This window comes from Wolffia australiana, chromosome 12, assembly GCF_029677425.1.
Source record: "Wolffia australiana isolate 7733 chromosome 12, ASM2967742v1".
Taxonomy (NCBI): Eukaryota; Viridiplantae; Streptophyta; class Magnoliopsida; order Alismatales; family Araceae; genus Wolffia; species Wolffia australiana.
The window spans coordinates 5,628,503-5,653,627 of record NC_135846.1 but is presented as its reverse complement, the minus strand read 5'-3'; the positions used below and the strand labels follow the sequence as shown (position 1 = coordinate 5,653,627).

General features: G+C 42.8%; 1 protein-coding gene and 1 long non-coding RNA gene across 2 annotated transcripts; both read right to left on the bottom strand.

Moving 5' to 3' along the window:
- Positions 1–621: 621 nt before the first annotated feature.
- LOC144710436 (cytochrome P450 84A1-like) lies at positions 622–3,239 on the bottom strand. Its single transcript, XM_078584203.1, has 2 exons — positions 2,383–3,239; positions 622–1,353 (listed from the first exon to the last, which is right to left on the bottom strand). Exons 1-2 carry the CDS (start codon positions 3,163–3,165, stop codon positions 727–729), a joined length of 1,410 nt encoding a protein of 469 aa, XP_078440329.1. The 5' UTR covers positions 3,166–3,239; the 3' UTR covers positions 622–726.
- A 3,302-nt stretch (positions 3,240–6,541) lies between these two features.
- LOC144710479 (uncharacterized) lies at positions 6,542–9,461 on the bottom strand. Its single transcript, XR_013583299.1, has 3 exons — positions 9,450–9,461; positions 6,928–7,003; positions 6,542–6,777 (listed from the first exon to the last, which is right to left on the bottom strand). It is a non-coding gene; the product is annotated as an uncharacterized LOC144710479 (long non-coding RNA).
- Between the last annotated feature and the right edge of the window lie 15,664 nt (positions 9,462–25,125).

Genomic DNA, 25,125 nt, shown 5'->3' with positions numbered 1-25,125 from the left:
ATTCATGAGGTATGGATTAGTTGGGGGGTAAGGTCATGTTGTTGGATATTGGCATATGTGTCGTATGAGTGTGATATCTGAGGATCACATGATGACTCATGCTCATCCCAAGGCGAGGATGGTTATTCATACCCTGAATGAGCATGGTTTCAACTATCATCTCCTTCCATGATCCATCATGAGAGGGTAGGAACATAGCGGTTTTCAATAATGCACGATATAAATTCAATAAAAATATAAATGTAGAGAACATAAAAATATATGAAAATTAAAATAACATAAATTAGAAATTTAAGTAGTTCATATACATGCAAAAATGTTATCAATAATGCATGCAAGTATAAAAATGTTTCAATTAAAACAATCATAATTAGGGAGATAAGATGTCACCTCACTTTTCTCCTAATTAGCTGATACAAGATGATTTTTTTTCATGTAATGATAGGTTCAAGAAAAACAATATAAAATAATATGTAAGTTTATCTTTTATTAGGCTCAAGAAAAAATAGAAAATAATATGTATGTCTATCGATTACACCCGGATGTATGTTTATCTTTTATTAGAGAGGTTGTGTCTTGTATGTTTGTGTTCATCCTTTCTATTTCAACAGGAAGTCCATGAGACCTTCACAACTTTCATGTCTTTTATTTAAGAAAGAGCTCCAACAGAAACATGCTCAATAGATAGAGAGAGAAAAAAAGGATAAAGAGAGAGGGAGAGATGGATCAGATTGGGCAGGCCAACCGAGGCGTCGGGACGGCACAAAGGCGGACCGCCCTCGGCGCTGTGAGCCCAAACACGTCCCCGATATCCATCTCTTCTGGTTTCATCCCCGCTGGCAACTCCCACCTAAAACAGTGCACTAGCTGAGCTACTGCCAGCTCAAGCCCATACAGACCCAGCCGCATGCCCGGGCACGACCTCCTCCCCGACCCAAATGGCACCAGCTCAAAGGACCCCCCACTCATCTCCCGAGCTGCCTCCTCCCCCTCCACAAACCTCTCTGGCCAGAACTCCTCTGCCCTCTTCCACGTACCCACATCCCTCCCTATCGCCCATGCGTTGACCAATACCCTTGTGCCAGCTGGCACCCAGAACCCTGCCACCTCAACGTCCTCCATCGCCTCATGCATCGCCACTGGGATCGGCGGGTGCAGCCTGAGGGTCTCCTTGATTATACACTTGAGGTAGGGAAGTTTGTCTATGTCTTCCTCGTTGACTTTCCGGTCAATGCCGACGACTTTGGTCAACTCAGCTTGGGCCTTCTGCATCTCTGATGGGTTTCTTAGAAGCTCTGCCATGGCCCATTCTATCGCTGACGCCACCGTCTCCGTCCCCCCGAACATGACATCCTGTGGGGAATAGTGTTTGTTAGGGTTCAGGCAAGTCTAATAACTTCACTATCTAACTGGATTGGGGTGTGGTTATGGGATAATTAGCATATTATGTGGAAAACTAAAGTAGATTCATCTTGAAGTTGTTTAAACTGGATTGAGATTTGGTTGGGAGTATGAAAAGGGTCAGGGGGATAGAGGAGAGAGAAAGATAGAATGAAAGAGAGAGGAAGTTGATAGAGAGAGAGAGAGCGAGATATAGGAAGAGAGAGAAGGAAAGAGAGGGAGAGAGAAATAGAGAACTAGAGAACTAGAGACGAGAGATAGAAGGAAAGAGAGAGGAAGGCCGATATAGGGAGAGAGCAAATCAGAGGAAGAGAAAGGAAGAAAGAGAAGAGAGGGAGAGAGAAATAGTGAACGACAGAAAGAGAGATGGAAGGAAAGAATTAGGAACGCGGATAGAGGGAGAGCGCAAGACATAAGGAGAGAAAGGTAGAGAGAGAAGGAAAGAGAGGAAGAGAGAAAGGGAGAAAGAGAAAAAGAGAGAGAGAGAGAGAGAGAGAGAGAAAAAGAGAGAAGAAGAGACAGAAGGAAAGAGAAAGGGATAGAGGGAGAGAGAGAGATAAAAGGGGATAGAGGGAGCGAGGAAGACAGAGGAAAAGAGAGACGCAAGCGAGCGAGAGAGAGACATAAGATAGAGAGAGAAAGAGAAGCGGGATACGCGGAGAGAAGAATAGAGAGTAAAAAGGAAAGAGAGAGGGAGAGAGAATAGAGATATAAGGGAGGGAGGGTGGAACGGGATAGAGGGAGAAAGATTGAGAGAGAGATAGAAGGAAAGAGAGATAAAGAGGGATAGAGGGAGAGGACGACAGAGGAAGAAAGAAAAGGCAAGAGAGGGAGAGAGAAAGAAAAAAAAGATAGAGAGAGGGAAGCGGGATAAACGGAGAGAGCAAGACAGAAGAGAAAGGGAGAGAGCGATATAAAAGATAAAGAGAAGAAGAGAGGAAAAGCGAGACAGAGAGAGAGAGAGACGTATATAGTATATACCATAATGATCGCCTTGATGTTATTCCTGGTGAGCTTGAAAGATCCGGCGAGCTCAGCAGAGTCAGTGTCGCCCCCGGCGGCGCCTGACTCATCCAAGAAAGCGAGCATATCATCAACCATATCCGCATTCGGATCATCACCCTCCTTCGGGCTCGCCAGATGATCATCGATAATCCGATCGATAAACGTATCAAGCTCAGACCTCGCCTTAACCAGCCGCTTCTTAATCCCTTGCAAGTCCAACACCTCGAGCCACGGCACAAAATCCGCCAAATTAAACACCCCGAACAGCTTAGAAAACTCCTGCAAAATCCCGATAAACTTATCCTGCTCTTCGCCGCGACCGCCGCTGGAGCCGAAGGCTGCGCGATAAGTCACGTTCCTGGCGAGATTGAAAGCGATCTCGCCGAGGTTGACGGGCTGGCGAGGAGGGGAAGAGGCGATAGCGGAGGTGGCGGAGTCGACTTCGGAGGAAACGCAGTCCCAAGACTGAGCGCGGCGGCGACTGAAGAGCTTAACGACGCAAAGCTTTCGTATTTGTCGCCAGAAGGGGCCGTAGTTGGCGAAGGCCATGTCGCTGAGGTCGTAGGTGAGGTAGCGGATGGAGGCGGTGGTGGGGCGGCCGGCGAAGGCGTGGTCGTGGAGTTGGAGGACTTGTTTGGCCATGGCGGGGGAGGAGACGACGACGGTGCGGGAGAGGCCGAGGCGGAGGTGGAAGAGGCCGCCGTGGGCGGCGGCGAGGCGGGCGAGGCCGCGGTGGGTGAGCTGGGACATGAGGTGCATGTGGCCGATGATGGGTAGCGAGGGCGGGCTCGGAGGGAGCTTGCGGCCGCTCGGGAGCCGGAGTGTGAAGAGGAGTTGTACTCGCCAAACGATCAAGACAATCTATGAAGACGTTTGGCGATCTTCTGATAGGGACTTCATATATTATATACTCATTAGAGACTTAGAAATAGGTTCAAACATAGCGTAGGATTAAACATAGAATAGGATTAAAGATAGAATAGGAAAATGTAGATAGGAATAAAGGCAGATCGAATAGAAAATACATAGCACCGATCAACGGACAGGATCGGTGCATCCAGAGAGTTATAACGGCTGTGATTCTAGAAGGTAACGGCACCGATCAAACGGACGAGATCGGTGCACCAATAGGAGTTATAACGGCCGAGATTGAAAACAACCATTCGGGTATACACACCGATCAACAGACGTGATCGGTGTACCCGAAGGAGTTATAACGGCCAAGATTAAAAACAACCATACAATTTGAAATACCGTTGGAACTATCCCAACGGACATATACGTACATAACTATCTACCAAAACGATATACATAGACAACAAATGTAAAGAGATCTCTTGAGGAAAATACAATGATTTTTAAACTCTCTCTTCTCTCTTGTGTTCGTTCTCTTTTCTCCTTCTTCTTTCAATTTCTTTCTGTCAAAAGTTTCTTGTGCAACGGCCAAGAAACCTCAACACGGAGAATGGCCCAGACTATCTCTGTTAGAGGGGCGAGGAGGAGTACCAGCGGCCATGGGAGATGAGCTTCCGCAGAACCCATCTCTCTCCCTCTTTCTCTCTCTCTCTCTTTCTCTCTCTCTCTCTCCCTCTCTCTCTATCGCTCTATCGTTCTCTCTCTCTCTCTCTATCGCGCTCTCTCTCTCTCTCTCGCTCTCTGTATCTCTTTCTCTCTCGCTCTATGTCTCTCTTCCTCTCTCTCACTCTCACGCCCGGACTCTCACTCTCTGGCTCTCTGTATCTCTCTGCCTCTCTCTGGAAGGTGAGCTCGGGATGGGGAAGAAGGGGAAGGATGTGAGAATGGGTTGGGCTATGCTAGGCGTGGGTGCTTCTATAGGTGTTTCTCTCTCTATCCCTCTATGCTTGTGTTTCTCTCTCTCTCTCTCTCTCTCTCTCTTTCTGTTCGTCTCTCTCTCTCTCTCTATCTGTTCGTCTTTCTCTTTTTCTCTCTATCTGTTCGTCTCTCTCTCTTTCTCTCTCTCCGTGTTTCTCCTCTCTCTCTCTCTATCCTTATCTCTCTCCCTGTTTCACCCTCTCTCTCTCCGCGTTTCCCCCTCTCTCTCTATCTATCGCTCTCCCTGTTTCATCCTCTCTTTCGCTGTGTTTCTCCCTGTCTCTCTCTATCTATCTCTATCTCTCCATATTTCTCCCTCTCCCTCTCTATCTATCTCTATCTCTCCATATTTCTCCCTCTCTCTCTCTCTATCTATCTCTATCTCTCCATATTTCTCCCTCTCTCTCTCTATCTATCTCTATCTCTCTGTAGTTCTCCCTCTCTCTCTATCTATCTCTCTCTCTCCGTGTTTCTCTCTCTATCTATCTCTCTCTCTTTCTCTCTCCGTGTTTCTCTCTCCCTATCTATCTCTTTCTCTCTCTCTCTCTCCCTATCTATCTCTTTCTCTCTCTCTCTCTCCCTATCTATCTCTTTCTCTCTCCGTGTTTCTCTCTCTATCTATCTCTCTCTCTTTCTCTCTCCGTGTTTCTCTCTCCCTATCTATCTCTTTCTCTCTCTCTCTCTCCCTATCTATCTCTTTCTCTCTCTCTCTCTCCCTATCTATCTCTTTCTCTCTCCGTGTTTCTCTCTCTCTCCATCTATCTATCTCTCTCTCCGTGTTTCTCCCTCTTTCTCTGTATCTATCTCTATCTCCCTCCCTCTCTCTCTCTCTCTCTCTCTCTCTCTCTCTCTCTTTCGCTCTCTCTAATGGTTTACACACCTAGTACGATAGGTGGGAAGGGAATTCAGATATTAAACTAGGAAGGCTGAGGCTAACGACAGAAGCGTTAGAAAGTACGAGAGAGAGAGAGAGAAAGAGAGAAAGAGAGAGAGCCTTGTGAAAGAAAGAGATGGTCAAGGAAACTACAGACCCTCCCTACTACTATAATAGGAATACATGTCCCTTCCTAGCCTCTGATTGGCTGACAAAAGAGTGAGAGAGAGGAGAAAGAGTGAGAGGGTGAAGCCTTTGTTCGGGAGAGAGAAGCCTTTGTTCGATCGTCGTTCCGAGAGGATCGAAGGGGATATGAGAAGAAAAATGGTCTTCTGAGCTACATCAGGAACTGAAGAGAAATAGGGCCACATACTCTCGGAACTACGATCGACAGAGATTTAGGGGAAGAACGAGGCGGGTGGCATGAGCAATGCTTTGGAGTGGTAAAGCATTTCATCTGTTCTCTCTCTCTTCTCTTCTCTCTCTCTATCTGTCGACCCACGCTTCATCTGAACCATCCATGTTTCTAATGGATCAACTGCATTTTCTGCTGAAAATGGATCAATGGCAGATACTTTTGAATTTTGACCAAATTATTTAAATGAAATCTTCGTCCAAATTATTTTGACCGATTCTTCTCTTCCTATCTCTGTCGACCCATGTTTTATCCGATCAAAGTGTGCCGTTGAATTTTGAAAATGAATCAATTTTTTGAATCTATTTTCTGCTGAAAATGGATCAACGGTAGATGCTAATGAATTTTGACCAAATTATTTAAATGAAATCTTTGACCAAATTATTCTGACCAAATCTTCTCTTCTCTCTCTGTTGACCCACGTTTCATCTGGACCATCCACTTTCTAATTTTTGATCCGATCAAAGTGAGCCGTTGAATTTGGAAATGAATCTATTTTTGAATCTATTTTCTGCTAAAAATGGATCAACGATAGATGTTGTTGAATTTTGACCAAATTATTTAAATGAAATCTTCGACCAAATTATTCTGACCAAATCTTCTCTTCTCTATCTCTCTGTCTACCCACATTTCATCTAGACCATCCATGTTTCTAATTTTTTATCCGATCAAAGTGTGTTGAATTTGGAAAATGAATCTATTTTGAAAATCAATATCTTTTTTTGAAGATGAGTCTAGTGGGGCCTGCTCGCAATGCTCGCTTCGGGTATAGACATAAGAGAGGAGAAGCATGTCTGTCCTCATCCTAGGAGAGAAGAAAATCAGTGTCTTGAATTATTTAAATCATAAATGTTGTCAATAAATCATCGCCAGATTTTGAGAAACTTCAAAAATCAACAAAAAGGATAAACCTGTATATAGAGAGAAGAGAGAGAAAGCAGGGCCATCCTCATTATGGGAGATAAGAAAAAAATGCCATTTCAGCCACTCAGCCAACCACATAGAACTGCAGCTCGTATACGGACGACGGAGAAGAAAACAAACAAAGGCTCTTTCGTTTAGGTTACATGCCTGGGATAGCATAGACGACGGGTGAGGGAGCAGACCTCACCTGGTCCCTCTGCAATAATGTCACCCATTCCTTCTTTGCATCCAAGCTTCTTGATGTGGGCACCGGCAGCGAAACTCTATAATTCAGATCCCTCAAGAGAATTATCCAGCTGCCACATATTTATTTTTGTTGTCGTACCTGCTTGTTGATCTTGAGTGAGCTCAAATGGAAAAAGAGAGACGAACTGTTCCACGTTCGAAGTTTTTTGGGTACGGTGTTGTCTTTTTTTTAGCATATGGAGATGAGGCTCTGTCAAATCGACAACCATTTTTTGAATTGAAATCTTACTCTTCATCCTTCTCCTATCCCAAGCACTTCTGTCAGACAGTTCGTTCAATGCACCAAATTCCTTGTTTCATTTGGACTGCGTGAAGGGTAGTATGTTAAACTGATGAACCTCAACACTGATGATCAGAGAATTCTTCAAAGATTTCATGATAGAGTAGAAACATGAATGTTTTCACAGTGTATCAAAATCAACAGCCTCTGCCGTTGATCCATTTTCAGCAAAAAAATAGATTCAGAAGTCATTAATTTCATTACAACACATTCAAAATTTCATTAAAATACATTTTCAGAAAATAGATTCAAAATCTCAGAAAATAGATTGAAAAATCAACAATATCTACCGTTGATCCATTTTAGCAGAAAATAGATTCAAAAACAGATTCATTATTTTCATTAAATTTCATGTAAATACATTTTCAGCAGAAAGTAGATTCAATATTCATTATTTTCATTAAAATGCATTATTTTCAGAAAATAGATACAAAAATCAACAGAATCCACCGTTGAACCATTTTAAGCAAAAAATAGATTCAAAAATAGATTCATTTTCGGAAAATAGGTTCAAAATTTCAGAAAATTAGATTCAAAAATAGATTCATTTTCAGAAAATAGATTCTAAATTTCAGGAGAAAATAGATTCAAAATCTCAGATAATAGATACAGAAGTCAACAAAATCTGCCGTTGATCCATTTTCAGCAGAAAATAGATTCATTTTCAGAAAATAGATTCTAAATTTCAGAAAATGCTTCAAAACGCAACAACATCTGCCATTGATTTATAGTCAGGAGAAAATAGATTCAGAAGTCATTAATTTCAGTAAAATACGTTCAAAATTCAAATATATCTATTTTCATTGAAATAGATTCAAAATAGATTAAAAATCTCTGAAAATAGATTTAAAACTCTACAGCAGCTGCCGTTGATCCATTTTCAGCAGAAAATAGATTAAAAAACAAATACATTTTCAGAAAATAGATTCTAAATTTCAGGAGAAAATAGATTTAAAAATAGATTCATTTTCACAAAATAGATTCCAAATTTCAGATAATAGATTCAAAATGCAACAACATCTGCCGTTGGTTCAGTTCCAGCAGAAAATAGATTCAGGAGTCATTAATTTCATTAAAATGCATTGAAAATTTCATTAAAATACATTTTCAGAAAGTAGATTCAGAATCTCAGAAAATAGATACAGAAGTCAAGAGAATCTGCCGTTGATCCATTTTCAGCAGATAATAGATTGAAAAATAGATTCATTTTCAGAAAATAGATTCAAAATTTTAGAAAGTAGATCAGAAAATCAACAGTGTCTGCCGTTGATCTATTTTTAGCAGAAAACAGATTTAAAAATAGATTCATTTTGAGAAAACAGATACTAAATTTCAGAAATAGATTCAAAATCATTAATTTTATTAAAATACATTCAAAATTTCATTAAAATACATTTTCAGCAGAAAATGGATTCACAATTCATTAATTTCATTCGCAATTCATTAGTTTCAGAAAATAGATTTCCGTGGATTTAGAATTATTGTATTGTAGTATTTAGTGTGCCAAACATGTGGGGTACTCGATGGACACACGAAAAAAGAGGGAGAAAACACAGTCCCATAGATTTATTTTTGTTGTCGTAACTGCTTTTTGATCTTCAGTGGGCTCAAATGGAAAAAGAGAGACAAACTGTTTCAGGTTTGAAGTTTTTGGGGTACGGTGTTGTCTTTTTTTTAGCATATGGAGATGAAGCTCCGTCAGATCAACAACCATTTTTTGAATTGAAATCTTACTCTTCATCCTTTTCCTATCCCAAGCACTTGTGTCAGACAGTTCGTTCAATGCACCAAATTCCTTGTTTCGTTTGGAGTGCGTGAAGGGTAGTATGTTAAACTGATGAACCTCAACACTGATGATCAGAGAATTCTTCAAAGAATTCATGATAGAATAGAAACGTGAATATTTACGGAGACAGATGTTTTGACAGATTGTCAAAATTCAACAGCATTTGCTGTTGATCCATTTTAGCAGAAGATAGATTCAAAAAAATATTCATTTTCGAATATCAATGACACGCTTTGATTGGGTAAAAAATTAGAAACGTGGATGGTCCAGATGAAATGTGGGTCGATAGAGAGAGAGAAGAGAAGATTTGGTCAGAATAATTTGGTCGAAGATTTCATTTAACTAATTTGGTCAAAATTCAACAGCATCTGCCGTTGATCCATTTTCAGCAGAAAATAAATTCATTTTCCAAATTCAACGGCACACTTGATCGGATAAAAGGTTAGAAACGTGGATGGTCGAGTTGAAAAATGAGTCCACAGAGAGAGGGAAGAGAAGATTTGGTCAAAATAATTTGGTCAAAGATTTCATTAAAATAATTTGGTCAAAATTCAACAACATCTACCGTTGATCCATTTTCAGCAGAAAATGCCATTGATCCATTAGAAACGTGGATGGTCAAGATGAAATGTGGGTCGACAGAGAGAGAGAAGAGAAGAGAGAGAACATATGAAATGCTTTTTACCACTCCAAAGCGTTGCTCACGCCCGCCCGCCTCGTTCTTCCCCTAAATCTCTGTCGATCATCGTTCCGAGAGTATGCGGCCCTATTCCTCTTCAGTTCCTGATGTAGCTCAGCAGACCATTTTTCTTCTCATATCCCCTTCGATCCTCTCGGAACGACGATCGAACAAAGGCTTCTCTCTCCTGAACAAAGGCGTCGCTCTCTAACTCTTTCTCCTCTCTCTCTCACTCTTTTGTCAGCCAATCAGAGGCTAGGAAGGGACATGTATTCCTATTATAGTAGTAGGGAGGCTCTGTAGTTTCCTTGACCATCTCTTTCTTTCACAAGGCTCTCTCTCTTTCTCTCTTTCTCTCTCTCTCTCTTACTTTCTAACGCTTTTGTCGTTAGCCTCGGCCTTCCTAGTTTAATATCTGAATTACCTTCCCACCTATCTTACTAGGTGTGTAAACCATTAGAGAGAGCGAGAGAGAGAGAGAGAGTTTAATTTAATTTACCTTTCGATATGCGCTTGCTCGAAGCATCTCCATAGAGTTCTGGAAGAAGCGGGTGTGGAGTTTTACCCCCATGCAAAATTTGTCCGTGTATGTTGCTCATGTTGGGTTCTTTAGGCCTTGACATGGATGAACAAAACAAAACGATGCGCAGCGAAAGACTTTTGCGAATAAAACGGCATCGACCAAAAACATTAAACGAAGTACCTTTGCACGAATCTCATTCGTGATTTCTTCGATCCCGGAGCGATATGAGTGAAGCTGCTCAAGTGTGCAGCCTCTAGACGTATCCACGCAGTCCTCGTCACGTCGGATCTCCTTCTTCTCATTGACGAGCCCCGTTCTTTCTCCGTCGGCGTCGTTACGTCGTCCCGATCACATCAGGGATGGAGAGGGGTGTGGGGAGAGTGGAGAAGAAGGGGAAAGGCCCCTGAACAATTCTGGCCTGGGAATTTCATTCAGGGCCTTTCCATATTTATATTAAGTGGGTATTTTTCATAAAAAACCCCAAAACTTAAGTATATCTTCCAACGTCCAAAAGACCATTTGCGTGTGACCCTCTAGGCCCATGTATCAGTCTAGTTAACGACTCCAGTGGCCCAATAACCTTTATTGGCCTTCCAAATTAATTAACTATATCATCATATAGATTAATTAACGTCAGATCGATTTAACCCAATCGATAGGTCGAGACTCCGACACGTGGGGTGCCAAGCTACACCTCGTGTCCTAGAAGATACAAAGGAGTGTGTATCGACTCACTCATGGAACCTGTTCATCATCAGTTACCGCGTATGTATAATCCCTCATCCACTAGACACTCCTTGGACGACTTAGGATATAATCAACTGTCAAACCCTAATTGGTCATCCTAGTTAGTACTGATGCATTCAGAAATCATCGAAGAACTCTTCTCCGATATTTCACTGCCTTGGCCAAGGACTTTGTTGTATCGTCTTCCTTGAGCTTTCACCTCTTATACCGAGGGTGGACGATCCCATCTTGACCACTCAATCGCCTTCGTGTACTTCTTGATGCACCCGAACTAAGATCGTTTAGAATCCCATGATTAGAGACTCGTTGGCCATAGCCAAAGTACAACCGTCCGTCCACAAGACGTCTTTGGTGTCTCAGGTCTAAGGACCACTTACACAACCGTGACGTGAATCAACCTGATTGACAGTTCGGTATAATACCATTCAGGGATTCGTACGGATCAGTTTAGTGAACTCTTTCCGCTAAAGAGCACCCACTATCTATCCTTAGTGTCGCCACACTAATGGCTATGGGACCGGCCATACTCATCATATGAGTGAGGCTAGATAGCGCTATTCTATCCGGATACTTCAATGTCCTTCTCACATATCCTTTGAATAGGAATGTTTAGAACATATGCTTAAAGACTAGTGATATCTGTATTACGATCTCATCATAATTCACTAAGTCTGATCTTGTATTCATGGACTTCATTATACGCATCACATGTGCACTATAATGAATACGTTCCATTGATGAACATGGAACGAGATGTGGAAATATATTTCCATCAGCTCATACCTTTTACTATGGATTCGGCGGAGTCATTATTAATGATTATTTTATTTTAATGAAAATAATGAATTTTGAATCTATTTTCTGAAAATGAATTTATTTTTTAATCTATTTTCTACTGAAAATGGATCAACAGCAAATTCTGTTGACTTTTTTATCTATTTTCTGAGATTTTTAATCTACTTTATGAAATTTTATTTTAATGAAATTTTGAATGTATTTTAATGAAATTGACTTCTGAATCTATTTTCTGGTGAAAACGGATCAACGGCAGATGCTATTGCATTTTGAATCTATTTTCTGAAATTTAGAATCTATTTTCTGAAAATGAATCTATTTTTGAAAGTATTTTCTGCTGAAAATGGATCAATGGCAGATTCTGTAGACTTTTGTATCTATTTTCTGAGATTTTGAATCTATTTTCAGCTGAAATTTAGAATCTATTTTCTGAAAATGAATCTATTTTTTGCTGAAAATGGATCAGCGCCAGATTATGTTGACTTTTGTATCTATTTTTTGAGTTTTGAATCTACTTTCTGAAAATGTATTTTAATGAAATTTTGAATGTATTTTAATGACATTTATGACTTCTGAATCTATTTTCTGCTGAAAATGAATCAAGAGTTTCTTCCTTCAGAAAAAGAGCTTCTGCTCAGTCTGCTGCCATCTCTCATTCGGCGAGGCCGCCGGAGATGAGCGGCAGTGCAACCACATCCCTGCCAAGACACTGCATGCATCTTGCTATGTAAATATCAAGATCCTCTCTCGCCCACCTTCCTCCGCTGTAAAGGAAAACCCTCCACCACGAGTGAGAAACATTCGCCAAGTCAAGACACAAACTACACCAGATACAGATCATAATATTATAGTCTAATTTATTTTGAATTATTTTGTTACTGTGGTAGCCAGATAATTCTCTTAGGGGATCTGAATTATAGAGTTTCGCTGTCAATGCCCGCGGTAGTTTTTTTTCAAAAAATGGTTGTCGATTTGATGGAGCTTTATCTGCATATGCTTAAAAAAAAGACAACACTGTACCCAAAAAACTTCGAATATGGAACAAATCATCTCTCTTTTTCCATTTGAACCCACTCAAGATCAACACGCAGGTACGACAGCAAAAATAAATATGTGGGATCTGAATTACAGAGTTTCGCTACCGGTGCCCGCGGCGAGAAGCTTGGATGAGAAGAAGGAATGGGCAACATTGTTGTTGAGGGACCAGGTGAGGTCTGCTCTGTCACCCTTCGTCTATGCTACCCTCGGCATATAACCCAAACGAAAGAGCCTTCATTTGTTTTCTTGTTCGTCGTCCGCCTACGAGCTTCACTTCTGTGTGGTTTGTTTGAGTGGCTGAAGATGGGATTTTTCCCTTATCTCCCATAATGAGGATGGGCCTGCTTCCTCTCTCTTCTCTCTCTATACAAGTTTATCCCTTAAATTTATTTTTGAAGTTTCTCAAAATCTGGCGATGATTTATTGATAACATTTATGATTTATATAATTCAAGATACTGATTTTCTTCTCTCCCAGGATGAGGATGGACATGTTTCCTCTCTCTTCTCTCTCTACGCGAAGCGAGCATTACGAGTGGGCCCCAATAGTTACTAAAATGCAAATAGGAATAGAGAAAGAAAAATAACTTGAGATATGAAACATGGTTGAGGAGAAAAAGAGCTTAAGAAGTGATAAGATAGTATAATAGAGAGAGAGAAACATAGCACTATTTTTGGCCTACGGTAGTCATACATGGCACTATTTTTGGCCTACGTATTAGAATAGTCAACGAACTGCTGACAAAATAAAAAATGGGTAAGAAGCTTCACGGATGAGATGGTGTATGTCGACTCAGGGATGACAGCCATCATCAGTCACGTCACACGTCACGGTGACTAACGTGGCACATGACGTGACGGTGATAGTGACGAAAATAGGGGCCCGTGACGGAGACAAACTCACCGTTACAGTGACGGGGTCCTCGAACACGAGACATGATGGAACCACCATCACGGATGCTGGCTGTGACAGATTTTTTAAAACGTTAAATTTTTTCAATGGCCATAGAAAATTCCAGATTGATTATGTAAGACCCCACAAATATATTTATTGGATTTTTACACCTGCAACGCGCGAGCGAGAGATGTTTTAAGGGCATTTTGCAATAAAAAATTTAACAATAGTCCCTTCAACTTTTGAAAATATTCTAAACTCCTATTTTCCTGATAAGTATATCCATTTTCTATATAAAATTCATTTCTTCCTCTAAAAAATTCCCAAAAAATCTATTAAATTCGCAAAAAATCTAAAAAATTCAGTAATTCATCTCCGCATTAATTAACATTAAAATTAATTTTTAAACTTGGGTGAAACCATAGTAAAGGATAGGGTCATGTATTAATCATATGTCAATATGTTTTTTGCATGAATTGCACAACGTTATTTCCCACTATTTTATAAAGATAGATGAGCAAAAACTTTGACTTTATGCCAATTTTTTCAATATATTAAAATTTCATCTTCTATATTTTATATGAATTCCAGTTTATAATTGTGAGATTCAATACTAATGTTGTCCTTGGTTCCTATTGAGAAAACCACTTTAATATTTCCAGAATATATGATACATGCATTAATTTTTTTGACATAAATTTGGATCAATTCCATGTGAGTCTACAAAAAAATATGAGATAAAATGCAAGGTTTATGTGGTTATTTGGAAAATTTTATAAGGTACATAATTAAAATTTCTGATATAGCATGTTAACATACAAATAGAAGTTGGATTGCTTGAAAATTTTCAAACATTACCAGAATATGTACAAAATGGATGACATTCATGTATCAGAAGGGTATTTCTTATTTGATTTATTAATTGATGTTACAATAAATGATCACTAATCCGTGATATAACACTATGCACCGGGATCGAACGGCTCGTGTTACACCAGAAGGAGAGAAGGGCTGATCGGTAGAGGGACAGCACGAAGCAGCCGCGTCAGTAACGCTGACAGGTTGAGCCTCGGCTACGGCTCGCTATAAGCAACAAAATCGGCGTCGGCGGTGCGGAGTGGCGGCTGTATATCCTGCGCCGGCATGTACTTCGCGACGGTGAACTAACGGCAACATGTCATCTGGCGATTGTCTCCCTTGAAGCTTCTCTAGGAGACCGTAGCGGCGGCATGGAATGGGTAAAGGCACAGCGGCATAGAACGGCTGCATCTAGGTACTATCGGACGTTGGCGACCATGACGTCTAGCGTCGCTTCAATGATGAAGAGGAATGTAAACTAACTATCGGCGAACAGAGGTAGCCATCGGCAGCGACGGTGGCAGTGATTCATCCTGTAGTGGCATGCACTTCGCGGCGGGAAAGTGGCGGCGGCGGGTCATCCCACGGTTGATCTCCTCGAAACTACTCTAGGGCACACTAGGTGCGCGTGTGGCACATGTAGACACAGCATCGGGCTCGGAGGGGAGCGCAATGGCAAGGACGGTGGCGCCGCAGCTAGGCGCGGTGACGGGCTGGAAGGCGAGCGTGGTAGAGAGGATGATGTGCACCTATGCGGGGTGACGGGCTCAGTGGCGCGCGCTGTGACAAGGACGGTCAAGGCGCAGCTAGGCGTAGTGATGGGCTCGAAGGCGAGCACAGTGATGAGGATGACCGAGGTGCAGCTAGGCACGGTGATAGGCTCGGAAGTGAGCATAGTGACAAGGACGGTCGAGGCGCAGCTAGGCGCGGTGATGGGCTCGGAGGCGAGCACGATGCCACGGACGACGGCCACACATGTAGGCGTGGTGATGGCTCGGAGGCCAGTGCGGTGACGATTGCGGCTTGCTGCAATCGCGCAGCCACACATGTAGGCACTGCGATGGCTCAGCGACACGTCCAGGTGATAAGGCTGGCGTTGTACTAAGCGATTGCACGGTGTCGGTTGCGGCTTGGTTGTGTGGCTACGACTCTAGTTGCGGCTTGGCTGCGCGGCTACGACTCTGGCTGCGGCTTGGCTGTGCAGCTACGACTCCGGCTGCAGTTGCATTACTCCCTGGCTGTGGCTGCGGCTACGTGGCTGCGCGGATGCGGCTATGGCTGCGGCTGCGGCTGCGCTGTAGCTGCGCGCCTGCGATGTGGTTTCGGCTGCACGGCTGTGTGGCTGCACGAACGTATGGCTGCACGGCTGTTGCTGCTTGGCTGCACGGCTGCGTGGCTGCATGGCTGCGCTGCGGCTGCACGACCTCACGGCTATGGCGGCTCCGGCGGTAGCGGCTACTGCAAGTGGGTGCGGTCGCTCTAGCGGCTGTAGTCACTCTGGCAGCTGCGACCTGCTCCGGCGGTTGTGGCCGCTTCAGCGGCTGCGGCCGTTGCGGGCACTACGGCTGTGGCTTACGGCTGCAGCCGCGAGTGTGACTACGTCCTGCTCTGGTGACGGCAAATGCACGCTGGTGCAGCGGTGGCGTTGCAAACCCGTGGACAACGCCAGCGTGGGCGGCGGCGGCGGCTCCGACGAAGGCGGCGGCGACGCTCCGGCGAAGTCATGAAGGAAGTGCCCTAATTTCTCTTCATGAGGGCATTTTTGTAATTAACCCAAACTACAAAAATAGTAATAAAACTACCTAAAATAACCCAGAAAATATCAACGGACTACATCTTGACTTTTCTTACTTCACTTGGCTCTCTCTCTCGTACAATGGACACCCCTCCCCTCTTATAGGGGGGATATGGGCCTTCCCCCTTAGAAAAAAGGGAAGAAGGCCCAAATGTTTAAAAGAGGAGCCCAATTTAGGGAAAAAAAATGAAAAATAGATGATTTAATATTTATACACGCCGGGCATGCGAAAACCGTCTAAGATATGCCTTTAAGGCTGGATGGTCCCCCATCAATCCGATTATAAATATTAAATCAAAAAATAGATGATCTTATTAATTAAACAATCCAATTGCAATTACTAATCCAATTATAACTATTAAATCATAAGTAAGCTAAAATTTTATATGACAGCTTGAAGCACAGAATTTAATTAAAAGATCCATCAGCATTTTTATGTGTTGGAAATATAAAATACATCAAAGATGACAATGAGAGTTTTAGATAATTAAGCATGCGTTTTGGGTTCCACCCCAACTCCCTTGTGCAGACTTCATAAAATCTCATTGCCCTTCCATCATGTTTTGAGAAAATGACATCAGTGAATGAGATAATATGGTTTGGATAATCTTCCTGATGAAGACCAATAGATCAAATATATGAACTCAATTGACTAGACAAAAGTAAAATCTGAAGTAGCGCAATTTATCTGTCTCAGATATTTCTATGTTTCTGTATCAAAGATTAAATCGCTTTATTCACAAATCACATTGGTAGTCCAAAATGATCATTCAGAACACTGTCCTTAATCAATAATGACAATAAAGATGAATAGTCACAAAGTGTGTGATCAAATCCGTCACTAAATCTATCTACATGTCTTCAGTCAAGTAATCAATCTCAATGCTTCAAAATTGGTTTACATGATATCAAAACTTCAAATGATTGCATCCTTAAGATTCTTTCAATGATGTAAGAAGAGACAACTATAATCTAATAGATCCATCAATCTTTGACTAGAGATAATTCATTAGACCTAATCTCAATTCCGTGGATACGCATGTGAATATGAATTCTAAACAATCTATCAAGTTCACATTAGGTTACACAATGAGAAATATGAAAGCCGACAACAATAAAAGTAAAGATACGTGAATACAAATAAAATAACACAAGCAATAGTCAAAAACAGGATTAATACCTGATAAGCCGAAAAATCACGTAAAATTACGTGGTCGTTGCGCTTTTTAGACTTATGCAATAAATTTATAATTCCCTTAATTACAAAATAAGAATATAGAGCAAGCAAGGGGTCGATCCGCAAGGAGGCAAAAATTCAGAATTTTCAAACAATTTTTATGAATCAAGTCAAGTAATTTTGAATTTTGCAATATTTAATTCAATTAATATTAAATAATATTCTTAAAATAATCAAAATTAAGTAAAACTTAATTTTGATTTCGGTCAGATAATTCCAGATAAGAATATTATTATTATTTTAAGCTCATAAAAATATAAATTATTAATTTCCCAATTTAATAAAATTTATAATAATTTTCAGAATTAAAATTGGGAAATTAATAATCAAGAAAGTGATTTTTGAATTGGAGTTCAAAATGGATGAATTTTCGGTTCAAATTTTATTTTTGGGTTTTTTATATATTAAATTAAATTTCTAAACAATAAAAACCGAAATCTAGAGAGAGAAAAATCAAATTAACCTAGAGAGAAAGTGAAGAAACTGGCGAAAACCCCAATGTCGACCCTAAATTAAAAATGTAATGAAGCAGAAATGTCCTAAAATGATTAAGAATTAATTATCAAAAGTCAGATCTTGAATCCAAATCAGAAAGAAGTGCTGATGCATTCAAAACATGAATCTAGGGCATGTACATTTCACCCATGCCAAAGGCGTTTTGAATCGTTCTAGAAGATGATCAAATACAATTCAGAAACTTACAAATTTGATAAAGAGATCCAGATCTGACGACTTCCAGAATGCCTCCTGTGTCCTTCCTGGCCAATTGCTTGGGGGGAGCCTCCAAAAGTGAATTTCGCCTTTTTCTGACCTCTATTTAAAGATCCAACCATCCAGATTGTAGAGGAGGAAAAGACGAACCTGCCCTCAAAATTTCAGCCCAATCGGAGTTGTAGATCTCAAGATATCGCAGTTTTAGTGAGATCAAATGTGGGCCGTTGGATCTCTTTTATTTTCTCTAAGAAATCGGAATTGTCTATCGGCTGGGCTTGATTTTCTCGCTTTCCGTGTTTCGGGACACGTGCACCCTCGTTGTCCGCGTTGGCCGCACTTTCTGACTTTTCAAATCTCTCTCCTCCTATTAAATATCTTTTCTTCTCTCTCCTCTCTAGCCGCTCTACTCTCTCTCCTCTCTCTTCCGCTTTTCTCTCTCTCTCTTTTAATCACTCTATTTGACTTTTCCTATCTCTCTCCTCTCTTCTCTACTTTCTTATTTAATTAATATATCCCTTCATTCGCCCGAATTTTGGGCGAATGACGTGGATATTCATTTTAAATGCATTTAAAATGCAAAATAAATAATCAATATATTATTTAATTAAATAAAAATCATTTCTTGCCTAAATAATGGTCAGAAAAATTCAGAAAAATTCATAAAAATATGGGAAAAATTCAGAAAAATCAGGAGATGATTTACTGACCTTAAACCAAGCAAATAAAATCATGTAAAAATATTTCTTCACTGAAACAATGTCAAATTCCATGTAAAAAATGATAAAAAATATGAAATAATAGAAAAACGACATGTTAACTGATTTCAATGTATTTTATCATGATAACATGCAAATATGACCATTAAAACACATAAATAGAATGTATAATTCAGTAATTAAGTATATTAATTTGCATGTTATCAATACCACATACTAGTCATCGTTAGAGAAGTCCTTGGCATTACCTCCATTACACAATTGAGCACTCTCAGCACACAACCAACACTTTACTGTAACTAGGAGCTCAATGCTTTCAGTAGTAAGACGTGCCTTCTTGAAAGTAATGACTGCACGTTCTGTGGATAGAAACGCTCTACTGGGGCACTAGTCTCTACTACTATAGTAGGAATACATGTACCCTTCTGGCCTCTGATTGGGTGACAAAAGAGTGAGAGAGAAGAGAGAGTGAGAGAGCGAAGCCTTTGTTCGGGAGAGAGAAGCCTTTGTTCAATCGTCATTCCGAGAGAGAGAGTGAGAGAGTGAAGCCTTTTTTCGGGAGAGAGAAGCCTTTGTTCTATTGTCTACTACTATAATAGGAATACATGTACCCCTCTGGCCTCTGATTGGCTGACAAAAGAGTATGAAGAAGAGAGAGAGTGAGAGAGCGAAGCCTTTGTTCAGGAGAGAGAAGCCTTTGTTCGATCGTCGTTCCAAGAGCATCGAAGGGAATATGAGAAGAAAAATGGTCTTATGAACTACATCAGGAACTGAAGAGAAATAGGGCCGCATACTCTTGAAATAATGATCGACAGAGATTTAGGGGAAGAACAAGGAAAATCATGGACGCAGAGAGAGAGAGAGAGTGAGAGAGAGAGACAGAGTGACCTAGAGGAAATAGAAAGAGGGAGAGATGATATGGACAATCAGGGGAAGAGTGAGAGAGAGAATATGACTCAGAGAAAAGAGCAAGATGGAGAGACGATATGGACAATAAGGGGGAAGCCAGAGAGAGAGAGGGGGAGAGAGAGAGAGAGAGAGAGAGAGAGAGAGAGAACATGACTTAGAGAAAAGAGCAAGCGGGAGAGAGGATATGGACAATCAGCGGGAAGATAGAGAGAGATATATATAGAAATGACTCAGAGAAAAGAGCAAGAGGGAGAGAGGATATGGACGATCAGCGGGAAGAGAGAGAGAGAGATTATGACTCAGAGAAACGAGCAAGAGGGAGAGACAATATGGACAATAAGGGGGAAGCCAGAGAGAGAGAGAGAGAGAGACAACATGACTCAGATAAAAGAGCAAGAGGGAGAGCGGATATGGACAATCAGCGGGAAGATAGAGGGAGAGACAGAGATAGAAAATGACTCAGAGATAGAAAATGACTCAGAGAAAAGAGAAAGAGGGAGAGAGGATATGGACAATCAGCGGGAAGATAGAGGGAGAGAGAGAGATAGAAAATGACTCAGAGAAAAGAGCAAGAGGGAGAGAGGATATGGACAATCAGCGGGGAGAGAGAGAGAGAGAGAATATACTCAGATAAAAGATCAAGAGGGAGAGATGATATGGACAATAAGGGGGAAGAGAGAGAGAGAGAAAGAGAGAGAATATGACTCAGAGAAAAGAGCAAGAGGGAGAGACGATATGGAAAAAAGCTTTGAAGATCCATTAAAAATCTGAAGAGAAATAGAATGAAAGTGAGATAGAGATATAAAGAGATCAATAGCATGGAAGGAGTAAAATAGTAGGACAAAATTGGGGAAAAATCATAAAAGCCTCTTAGACGATAACTAAGAAGGAACTAAATTTTGAAGACCAAAGAAAATTCTAGAGGTCGGCATATATAAAGAGATCAATTTAGAGACGTAGAAAAACATGAGGGAAAGATATAATTGACTCAATTAGGGAAGGGAAGATATCGACTAATAGAGGGCGTTATACCGGTGGATGTCTTTTTTCTGAGCGAGGAGGCATTCGAGGATGCACTCGTTGCATAAGACGTGTCCAGTGGGGAAGCAAAGAGGGGAGACGAAGGGCTTCAGGCAAAGGCCGCACACATCGAAGAGGTTGATCGAGTCTTTGCCGAGTCGATCCTTCTGCGTGCCATACACGGGCTTCCCCTTCTCATCATACGTGAAGAATGCGAGGTTGTTGTTGTTCTTCGAGTGCCTCTATGGCATCTTAGAAGAAGAGTAAGTAACCCTAAACCGGCGCAAAATTCAGGATTGGAAAGCAGGAAGTGGACGCGGAGCGAGAAAGGAATGATCTCTTATAGCGAGCATTGCAAACAGGCCCCCTCTTCTCTTTCACTCTTTTGTCAGCCAATCAGCGTCCATAAGGGTACACTAATCCTATTAGTAGTAGAGATCTCTCTCTCCTGATTTCTCTTCTCCAGCTCACCCTCCATCTCTTTTTTTTTCTCTTCCGTTGACCGCACCCTCTCTCCTCTTTCTCTGCCTCTTTCTCTTCCGTTGACCGCACCCTCTCTCCTCTTTCTCTGCCTCTTTCTCTTCCGTTGACCGCACCCTCTCTCCTCTTTCTCTGCCTCTTTCTCTGCATCTTTCTCTTTTGTTGACTGCCATCTCTCTCTCCTCTTTCCCTACCTCTTTCTCTTCCGTCGACCGCCGTCTCTATTTCTCTCCCTCTTTCGCTTCTCCTCTCTCTCCCTCTCTCTATTTTTCTTCTGTCGATCACCCTCTCCTCTTTCTATCCTCTCTCTCTCCATCTTTCTTTTTTTCTCACTCATCCTCTCTCTCTCTCTCTGCGTTTGTCTTCCTTCCATTACTGTGTCTCCCTCTGTCCATCTTTCTTTTCTCTCGCTCAACCTTCCCCTCTCTCTCTCCGTCTTTCTTTTCTCTCCTTTTTGCTCCTCTCTCTCCCTTTCTTTTCTCTCACTCACCTCCTCTCTCTCTCACCCTCTCTCTTTCCATCTTTCTTTTCTCTCACTCAACGCTCACTGTCTCTCTCTCTCTCTCTCCATCTTTTTCTCTTCTCTCGTAGAGTTGGTCGTGTGGTGCGGTGCAAAAATTCACACCGAGTGTGCAAATTTTTGCACGCACAAAAGGGCATGTGCGATGTGCGGTGCAGTTCTGTGCGGAAATTTGCACCGCACAGCGCACAAATTCGCACAGCTCACTGTCGTTGGGCCAGGGCAGCACCACCGCGTCGCCCAGACGGCGGCGCCAGAGAAGACGGCGCCGGCAAAGGTGGCGAACACGCTGCCAGATGGCCACTCCGGCCAACACCACAGGCAAATCTCGTTGATGGCGTAGGGGGGGGAGGAAGCGGAGTGGGCCGGAGCAGGGGGCGCCTTCAAAAATTAGCACAGCCGCACAAAACTGTACTGCACCGACCCTTGCACGGTGTGCGGTGCAGTGTGCAAATATTGTGTGCGGTTCATCGCACTACCGCACAAGCGTGAACCACTTGCACGGTTTGGTCCATCCCTATTCTCTCGCTCACCCTCCCTCGCACAACCCCTTTCATTCTCTCTCTCTCTCCCGCTTGACTTCTCTCACTGTCTCTCCCTTTCTCTCTCCCCTTTGTATTCTCTCAACGCTACCGTCTCCCTCTCTTCGCCGTTCTCCTCTCTCTATCATCCTACTTCCTCTCTCTTCTGTAGATCACCAGGTCTTTCTATCTTTCGATCTCTCCCTCCCTCTTTCTCTTCTCTCTTTTCTCTCTCTCTCCCTCTATCTTCTCGGATCACCTCCTCTCTCCCCTTTCTTGCTCTCTCACTCCTGTTTTCTCTTCTCCAGACCACTCGTCTGTAGATGCTCGTTCACTTCTATAGGCATTCCACGGAATAATCTCTTCTAGAGAGCATTGAGAGCAGGCGCCCTCGTCTCTCTCACTCTTGCTCTTCTCTCTCACTCTCTTGTCAGCCCATCAGAGTCCAGAAGGTTACACTAATTCCTAGACATGAGAGCAAGAAATAACAGATGAAAGGAATAGAAAAAATGTACCAGCGGATCACTTGGGTTTAGAGGCCAGTCTCGCAGCTTTGGACAACTGAGGCCTCTGCCCTAGCTGCTTGCTACCGCCGAGCCTGACTCTGTCGCTCTTATCTGAGTCCATCCAAACATCGAGAAGATCAGCCTCCTTGATCACAGGCTTCTCCTCTGAGGAAATCTTCTCTTGGATTCTCTCTTCTATGGCCAACTCCCGGGCTTCCTGCTTCATGGCTCTCTTGTATCGAATCCCCTCTTCGCTCTTCACAAACTCAGCCTTACCCGTCTGAGAAAGAAGAGTGAGAATGCCATTCCCCAACAGAATAAATCAACGAAGAAAAAAAAATCTACCTTGGTGTCCTCCGCAGCAGCTTCAGACTCCATCTCGAACGGCGGCTTCCCAAGAGGCAGCGCCTGAGCAGAGAGAAGGATAACGGATTCCATCTCAAAAAAGTGTTGGATTTCGTCGCTTCCTGAAGAAGAGGAGAGAAGAGAGCGACAAACAGAAGATTGGAAAACAAAGACTTTGTGTTCATAGGGAATGGACGAGAAAGATACAACTTGCCATTTTACAAAACATTGCTACACTTCCTATAGAGAACGCTAGGGCGGTTGTGCTGTTAACTGCTGCGTTAATGCGGCAGGTGGCATGATTATCTTGGCATTGGAACCATGCGGCGTCGCCGCCTTGGCGTCGTGTCCTTGGCGGCGCGGCGTGAATGAAGGATCCTCCTCGGAGACTGTCATCTTTTGGAGGCTTCTAGAAGGTGTGCTGACATTGTCGGTGATTGCGTCATGGTCAGACTTGACCCGTGGCGGAGGTTCCTCAACACGGCCCGGCAAACTCAGCAGAGGGACGAGGTTGAGTTTGGGACGTATTTGAAGGAAAGGCTGTTTAGAGAGACTTTTGGTCAACAGATCAGCCAGCTGGTTGCGGCTAGACGTAAAGCCAATTTTGAGTTTTTTGGCAGCAACACGTTCGCGGACGAAGTGGACATCGATTTCCACATGCTTCATGCGGGCGTGGAAGACGGGATTGCGCGCCAGGTATGTCGCCCTGAGATTGTCGCACCACAGCGTGGGAGTTCCGGTGACAGGGAGCTTAAGTTCCTGCAAAAGGGAATTAATCCAAATGAACTCAGAGGTAAGGTTTGCCATGGACTTATATTCGGCCTCCGTGCTTGATCGGGAGACGGTGGGCTGCTTCTTTGAGCACCAGGATACCAGATTTGTTCCTAAGTACACAAGGAAGCTGCTGGTGGAGCGTCGATCCTCGAGGTTACCTGCCCAATCTGCGTCACTGAACATACTCAAAGTGTGGTTAGAGTTTTTACGATATAGCAATGCAAAGTTAGATGTGCCATGAAGATAGCAAAGCAGGTGTTTAACGAATTTCCACTGTTCGGGACGAGGTTGATGCATGTGTTGACATGCGCGATTTACCGCATAGCATATGTCGGGGCGAGTGAGTGTGAGGTATTGAAGAGCCCCCACAACTTGTCTGTAAAGAGTAGCGTCGCACGTACCTGCACAAGGAGAGCTGGGAGAGACAGGAGCTGGAGTCGCAGTGGACTTGCATTGACCCATATTGGCGCGTCGGAGGATGTTAGATAAATAATGAGATTGCGATAAGGCAAGGCCATGTGGGTGTGGAATAAGCTGAATGCCGAGAAAGGTGCGAGCGGGGCCGAGGTCTCGGATAGCAAAAGCCTTATGAAGAGATTGAATTAGAGAAGATACCCCCGCACTATCCGAGCCAAGGATCAAGAAATCATCGACGTAGATGAGAAGATAGAGACGTGAAGAAGAAGTGATACGAAAAAAAAGCGAAGGGTCGGTGCGTGAGCCAGAAAACCCGATGCGTAGAAGAAAGGCGGAGAGCTTTGAAAACCAGGCGCGTGGTGCCTGTTTGAGGCCGTAAATAGATTTGCGGAGAAGACAAACGTGTGAAGGTAAAGTGGGATGAGCAAAACCTGGGGGCTGGCACATGTAAACCGTTTCTTGCAAGTCGCCGTGAAGGAAAGCGTTGGAAACGTCCAGTTGGTGGATGCACCATCCTCGGGAGATGGTCGTGGCGAGAAGAAGGTGTACAGTTGTGATTTTGATGACGGGGCTGAAGGACTCGTCAAAGTCGACGCCGAGCGTTTGACGGAAGCCTTGTGCGACAAGCCGAGCCTTGTGCCGGTCAACAGATCCGTCTGGATGAAGTTTAAGGCGGTATACCCACTTGCAACCGAGAATTCGGGCGTGGGACGGAGGAGGGACAAGAGTCCAAGTGCCATTGCGAAGGAGGGCATGGTACTCAGATGTCATGGCGTTGCACCAGTCAGGATGAGCCATGGTGATGGAGAAGGATGAGGGCTCGACCGAGGATGTTTGCAGAACGTGAGCTTGGGGAGAGGAACTGGTCGAAGC